The 7346-nt window shown below is 36.0% G+C and overlaps 1 protein-coding gene across 1 annotated transcript; it reads right to left on the bottom strand.

Annotated features, from left to right (window-relative positions):
- Positions 1–4268: 4268 nt before the first annotated feature.
- LOC123316941 (segmentation protein Runt-like) lies at positions 4269–6844 on the bottom strand. Its single transcript, XM_044903260.1, has 3 exons — positions 6036–6844; positions 5078–5257; positions 4269–4945 (listed from the first exon to the last, which is right to left on the bottom strand). The coding sequence occupies exons 1-3, from the start codon at positions 6439–6441 to the stop codon at positions 4590–4592; spliced, it is 942 nt and encodes a 313-aa protein (XP_044759195.1). The 5' UTR covers positions 6442–6844; the 3' UTR covers positions 4269–4589.
- Positions 6845–7346: the final 502 nt, after the last annotated feature.

Below are 7346 nucleotides of genomic sequence, written 5' to 3'. Positions count from 1 at the left end.
TAAAAAGATAGATGTATCAGATCGTCTACAATGTGCAGTGTAGGGCTAAAATAAAATTCTCAAATGCCACCACTTTTCTGGGTCCCAAAATAGATGGAAATTCTTCGTCATTCTCTTCATTCTTTCTGATTGTGGAAATATTCAGCTAAAATATAAGTCGTTTAGATTCAGATGAAACATTATTTAAACTCACTTACATTGAATATGTTCGCTACCGTCTGATGTAGATATTAGATAGATATTAGAATATCAGGTTTACCTACTATTTGAATGAGCGGAGCTGAATTCTAAATAGCACTTCCTGAAACCCCGTCTTCTCTCTTTTTCAATCACTTTCGGCATTTTTGTAATATTAATTGATATTAGTTGTAACAACGGCGTTATGACATTAACGACATTTCACCATACTCCGTTCTAGTTACAAAAACTTGAGAACATTATTTCATGGCCAACCGAGAGCTAGAATAAAAGTGAATGGAGCATATGTAGGTAGGTACATAGACAAATAATTAGTTTTTCTATGGTAGGGTAGTCAACGCTTGATTGACGCATAAACGTCAACTCGTATTCAATCGATAATTAAGTCATGAGCTGTCAGGATATCATTGTCGCATCAAACTACGATCTAAATTCGTCTTTTCGTTAATTCCTAATTGCTACTTCTCCAAGCTATTCACAAAAGAAAAGGTTCTAGGTTTCAGTGATTTTGTTTTTCAAAAAGGGTGACTGTCAAATCGCTAATCAGACAATCAATGTTTTGTGAAGCCCGATGTGAATGTACGATATTTTCTCGCACTAAATCGAGAAGAAATCTGAAAAGCGCTTCTGAGATTTAAATGATGCTAAGGTTTTAATTTTTTTCCTCAGAAATAGTTTTTTTCTCTCCCGAAGCCTTGCCCTTCCGTTTTCAATGGACAAGTCAGTGTGTACCTATGACGGATCTTAGCTGAATCATTATCGAAGAAAAATAGCCTACTTCAACAAAATCCAGCAACGAAAACACCCTGTACACCAGCAATGCACCAAATGGAGTTTTAATCAAAGTACAAACAATGGACCTGAGCGCCCCCAGCTTTTTCATACGGCGTTTAAGACCGGGCTGATTATACCGAAATACGGCGATAAATCAATACCAACTGTATATTACAAATCCGAAATCTCCCCATGTAATGTAGGAGAGCAGGCGAACGAACACAATGGCACACACAGAAGGCAACAGCTGCGATTTCCACTCACTTCTCTGGTTCGGCCTCTATGAGTTTATAGAGAACGGCTCTATTTAGGACCCTCTCCAAGTCTGTGTGTTATGATTAATGTAGGGCCTGTCACCGAGTGTGTTTATTCCAGCCCTTTTATGCGTCTACAGTTCGTTGCACACGTATCAAAACTTTGCAGCGGGGGCACCGCTCTTGATGTGCAGCATCCATGTAGCTCTTCAGTCTGAAGGAACGACACTCGGATGTGATCATGAGGATGGCCGTATCTACAGACCCCCAAATTTGAATTTTTCACTTTTTTTAACGAAATGTAAACTGTTCAGTTCTCCTACTTAATGGACTCAATGGCTTGTATCATACCAGACATCTTCATCATAAACCTTGTTTTATATTAACTCAAAACTTTGAGAAATCTCAAGTTTTAAACACGCCGTATTTTGAAGGTTGGTACTTGGCAAAACCAAGTGCATATTCTTCATTCATGTGTCGAATTATTTCAGAAATAATTATTAATGAATTATATTTTCCTTTTACTGTCGCTTTCTATGGTTTCAGATTATGATCTGTCATGTTTACTCGCATTGGTCAAAGTCGCTTTCGTTTCACTGATCATTTTATATTTTTACGGAAACTCACGTTTCCCTTTATTGCTTGTTAGTGAATATCAGTCAGAATCTGAGCCAAATGGCCCAGCAGATGTTCTGTTTACTGAAGAGTCATTTCACTTATGATAAAATTAGACCACCCTACCACTCTGTGTAGACAGAAAAAAGTTGCAATTTGGTTCAAAGCCAATAGGGAATACTCCTTCTGACTAAAATGATGTATTTTTTTTTAAATATCTTTGAAACGTCCCATTTTGAAATAACCTTTTCAACCGTTTCCCAAGAAAAATTATTTTAAGCACTTAAAAATGAAAAATAAAAATGGGTATTCAAAGTTTAAAGCGTTTTGTGAGAATGGCACAAGCTGGCAACATCGACTGAAATATGCCTTGATAATAGGACAACAAATTCACTATCTTCATGAGATAGACAGAGATGACTCTCTATGAAGTCTGCGACGAACGAAGAAGATCGTAAAATTTTATGGGATTTTTATGGCCGGTTGCAGTTGTAGCTCGCCAGTAAGTACGCGCCTGTAGATCACCAGCTGTTATTTTATAAACAAGCTGATCGGACATTGTACTTTTCATTGTCTTGTATGCGCTGTTGCCAAATCGTAAACTCCGCACAAAGCGATTTAAGTTTTAGAACCCCATATTTGAAGGATGATTTTGAATTGTTTCCGCGGTGAATTTGAAAAAATCATGAAATAAACTCACACTTATTCAGTTTAAACTTGCATATGCAGTGATAACCCAAATTGAGGAGAATTCCCCATTGGAAGGGTGATGACGTCTTGGAACATAGATACAGGGAATGGAAAATAAATATTTGTTGTTGTCCCAAGACGCCACTGCCTTAGTGTCGCGCTAGACAGAGAAACATCGAATGTATGTACCACAACGAATACATTGATAGCACATCAATGTCCATTCCATGTATTTATATTCTAAGGATGACGTAGAGGTGGCAAGGTCAAGTTCAACTGACAGAACTCTGCCCGTCAGCAGTGGCATATTGATAGATAATAGTAATAGGTAAAGTTAAAAAAAAGATAAATTAAAATAACTTCAACATTTCGATCTCTTCTTAAGCCTTCTTTCAATATTTTCTCGGTAATAATAACCTTACACAATTAAATGGGGTAATTGTGCAACTGCGCAACGTCATTTTGAGTTCGTCAGAAAACAAATATCTAAGTAAATATCGAAAAACCACCAGATTGTCGTGTTAGCACTAAACCTAGTGAATAGTTCGCTAGGGAATCACCACGTATGGTGTCGCTTGACGCTGGTTAATAAAGAAATTTCCAGATCTTGAGTCACGAGAAGATTTGATATGTTAAGAAGACAAGATTTTTTTAAATTTCTGGTCTTTTTATCAAGACAAGACAAGAAGTTTGTCATCAAGACAAGAATTCTTGTCTTGACGACCCCTACTTATATGATTGTATCATCGAAATTGGTTTTCAATTACGCTGTGCTATCGCTTAATGAAGTGTTTCAAGTAAATATCACCTTTGAGTATTTAACTCAGAACTACAGAAAGTGCAACTTAGTTGGATGGTCTTAACGAAAAAATCGTTTCTGATTCTCATTTTCTGATATTCCTCCAGATGACAAAAATACGATTTTTAGTATGGAAAGGGTGTTGTATGACAAATTGGAAGAACTTTCAAGAATTTGAATTTGGGGAGGAAAAAAGGCATGAACTTCTATGTGAACTGAACCCCAGTATTCATCTCAATTGAATTATCAATATACAGGGTGTACATTGTGTATATCACAAACGAAGTTTTTTCCACACGAAACTCATCCTCAGAGACCTATTTTCAAAACTTCAGCTTCCTTAAGTATGAAATGGATTTATAGTTTTGGCAATTTTTTGTGGAAAACAAAATATCTCCGAAAGTATCTGGAACGGGTATAGGTAAGTACTAGAGAAAAATACTCAGATGGGGATAGGGAAGCGAAAAAAAGTTATAATGAATAGGGTTTACCATTTGAAATAACGAAGTTTGTAGTAATTTTGCATAAAATCGGCAACGTCGCAACTTTGAAAATATTTTATTCAGATACATCAAAATCGTAAACCCTAGCACCCAAATTTTCAGAACAATCCCATGATCCATTCTTCGTAAACGTCTTAGGCCTGGCTGTACAGTTTAGGTTTAAACCGAGTTCAACGTCAAGGTTAAACCCAGCTCAAACTGTCAAATTTGAGCTGGGTTCAATATTGAACCTGAACTGTACAACTGGGATTAAAAGGCAAGCAAAAGTGATACATCCTGTATAAGGTTTTGGAGCATCTTTCAAAATGAAAGCATGTTCAAGCAAATAGTTTCTGAGATACACTGAGTGTTTTCTATCGATTCTCCTAATTTGATTTGGCGACGCGGTATATGGTAGACAAATGAGTGAAAATTCAATAATAATAATAAACCTAATGAGGTTTCGAATATTTTATTAACGAATGAAACATATGAATATCATCATATTACATAACAAAAATAACGTTACATAATTAAAATATGCACAGAACGCCTGTAAGGGGCACTAAATATATACATATATAATACATATTTTCTCATTTGATTATCTTCTAGAACATCAGGTATAAATAATAGGCAATTCCTTTATGTCTATGTAAAAATTAAAGCTCATACATTGTACGTTCAGAGTTTTTTCGATATCACAGGAAAAAGATTTGGCACGTTTTCGAGTAGAAATTTCGACAAGCCAGTTTTGGCAGCTCTCGAAATTTTTTTTTAGTATGGACGCCACACATCCGAGTTTGTGGATTTCGCAGGCGGAGCCTTGAGGTCACATTTGACAGGCACAATTTCCTCTTCTACTCCCACAATATCTATATCTTCTATTTCTATAGATTCCTCATCTTTCTCGATACTGGACTCAGTCAAAAACGAAGCTGAGGAAGCCGACCTCGGCAGGCTCTGCGAAGGACTGTATTGAGGTTGTGATTGAGGGTACCTCGTATTATTATTCACAACATTTGAGGGGTAACTTAAGTTCAAATTTATGGGAAAGGCTGGCTGACTAGTTTCTGTTCGTACTATAATCTGTGGGGCGATGGATGCTGGGTGTAATCTTGGTACACTTGGATCTGGAAGAGATTAATCAGATTATTTCAGGGGAATTGTGTGTAAAAATTTCGAAAGCTGGCATTGCCAATGAACATGTGAATCAATTTCTCAGAAAAATACTGATAATTATGTGAATATCGTAAGATACTTACATATACTCGATGGAGATATCACTGGTGGATACATTCCAGGCTGCTGATAGCTTGTTGGATAAGACCTTGTGGGAGGAATGGGGGAGGGATAAGGGTTAAAACTCGGGTTGAACCATACAGGATTTCCTGTACAAGGATTATAATATCCCGTACTCGTACTGACTCTATCAGCAAACGGTTCTGAAAAAAAAAATAAAATGTGAAATTCATATAATAATAATAATAAGTTTATTCGCATAAATTCGCATAAATATACACAACAGCAATATCACAACCAAAGAATAAACAATAGACTCGATAAGTGCAAGAACACTTGTTTCGAGTTATTGATCAGATAAACTATAAGAAAATGGTATAAAGCATGTCATGAAACGATAAGAATGATATCTATTTAGGCAATAACGCATATGATGCCATACTTTTCCACCAATATAACTCAACGTTTTTGATTTAAAAGGGAACCAGTATATATTTTGGAAAATTAAAAAAAAACATAGTATAACGAATTCCTAGATACTTAGTTTAGTGAGAATATTCCGAAAAAATATTCCATATAGAACGTCGATTTATAACATGGTCAAGTGCCAAATTAGTTTTAGAAGTTATAGATATAAAATAAATAAATAGAAATAGATATCTAATTAACGTTAAAATATGTCTAATGTCTTTTTAACAAATATTTTTGAATTTTGAAGTCTCGTTTTTGCGATTTATATACACCAAACTTAGTAACAAGTTCTTCGAAAATCTCTAGAATGTACAAGTTGTCCTATTTGAATTGAAAGAGTTGAATCTATTTCCGAATCACGAGACGGAAGAATACCGCTCATTTATGAAACATCTGAGTGTTAGTTGAATGATAATGAGAGTGCAATCTGACGATGTTGCTCATCGCTGTATTCGTTGTGTAGAATTATCTATTTTTGTATTAAGACGATATTTGTCTAGGAATACTTACTGTTTTTGGCCCTTCGCTCCCTTGGTCCATCCACTGTCACTTTAATCGCATTATTTATCGTTGCAACTTGACACGGTTTTGACAGAACTGATATGACCAACTTAAAGGTTCTCCCTCTTCCACTCCTTCCTATGAACCTCAAGTCGTTAAACTCAGCCACTCCATTTCGCGTCTTGGCTAGCCCGTTCAACACCATTTGGCCGCAGTTGCCTTCATTGCCGGCGGTTATTATAACATGAGTACCATCGGCTACTTCCTCGTCCAAACATACTACTTTAAATGTCCAGGGCAAAGCTTTATTGTATCTCCAATGGGGTGGAAGAGGACTACACTTTATAGTCGGGCATTCAGTCTGTATCAACCTTCCGTGAGATTTGCACATATCTTCTTGTCCGTAAGTCAACATTTTCAACACAGATGCAACAGAAAGTCGAAAATTCGGATTGAGACTGACCGTTCTAACACTGTTAACTACACTGGTCCGAGTTGTAACTGATACTGAAAGTCAGGTTGCTTGAGTACTCATAGATATCCATTACAGACGGTAGGTACCTGAAGAGTACTGACGCCCCCACCCCTCTCAAAGGGGTGTTCTTGGCTTATTTGTTGACCGTTGAGGAACATCGGTAATTATTCTCCAATTGGTGAATTTGTTTCTCCTTCCCACTTTTGAGATATTCCGAGTTTCATTTCTTTGACAATTGGTAGGTGTCAACTAACGATCTTAGTATCAAGAATTTTTATTATCTCCCAAATTCTGAACGCTGCAAGAAAGATGAACTCTTTTCATTCAGTAATTATAAACTGGAATAAAAATTTTCATTGTTTCATTGACATCTTAAGGAATATATGTAGTTAACGTTTTTATACCACTGAATATTCAATACGCAAGGTTTTTTAACACATATTTTAAGAACAGATACCTCTTATCGGATAAGACTGTTGATTTATTCACATTTTAGCCAGATGTGCCTTTGTTGATGGGATACCAGTTGAAATTTCATATGGAAGTCAATTTTTACCATATGAAGTACGAATCTAACTCGTCATGGATGGAACCCCTCCTTTGAGAACTTGAGAGAAATATTTTTGGAATAATTACTTCGAGGAGAGTTTACTCTTTCAGAATATGTATCACATTTATATCTTTGGGAATTAGTGAGAAATATATTTTCGAATAACGAAAAATGGTTTTATTTTCCCCTTCAAACAAAAATGGGTTTCAAGTACCACATCAATTCAATAAGTTTCAGAAAACCTTCGAAGTATAGAAACAATTGATAATTTTATCCTTCCTTACCTAACCAAACT

The sequence above is a fragment of the Coccinella septempunctata genome, chromosome 7 (genome assembly GCF_907165205.1).
Source record: "Coccinella septempunctata chromosome 7, icCocSept1.1, whole genome shotgun sequence".
Taxonomy (NCBI): domain Eukaryota; kingdom Metazoa; phylum Arthropoda; class Insecta; order Coleoptera; family Coccinellidae; genus Coccinella; species Coccinella septempunctata.
The sequence above is the reverse complement of the archived record's forward strand: the minus strand, read 5'-3'. Positions and strand labels throughout refer to the sequence as shown.

What these genes read in the sequence shown, in the direction of transcription:
- LOC123316941 (XM_044903260.1), bottom strand. Translation starts at nt 6,441, where the DNA reads ATGTTGACTTACGGACAAGAAGATATGTGCAAATCTCACGGAAGGTTG. An exon ending in GGAGCGAAGGGCCAAAAACA is followed by an intron (nt 5,258 to 6,035) that starts GTAAGTATTCCT and finishes TTTTTTTTTCAG; the next exon opens with AACCGTTTGCTGATAGAGTC. An exon ending in GATATCTCCATCGAGTATAT is followed by an intron (nt 4,946 to 5,077) that starts GTAAGTATCTTA and finishes AATCTCTTCCAG; the next exon opens with ATCCAAGTGTACCAAGATTA.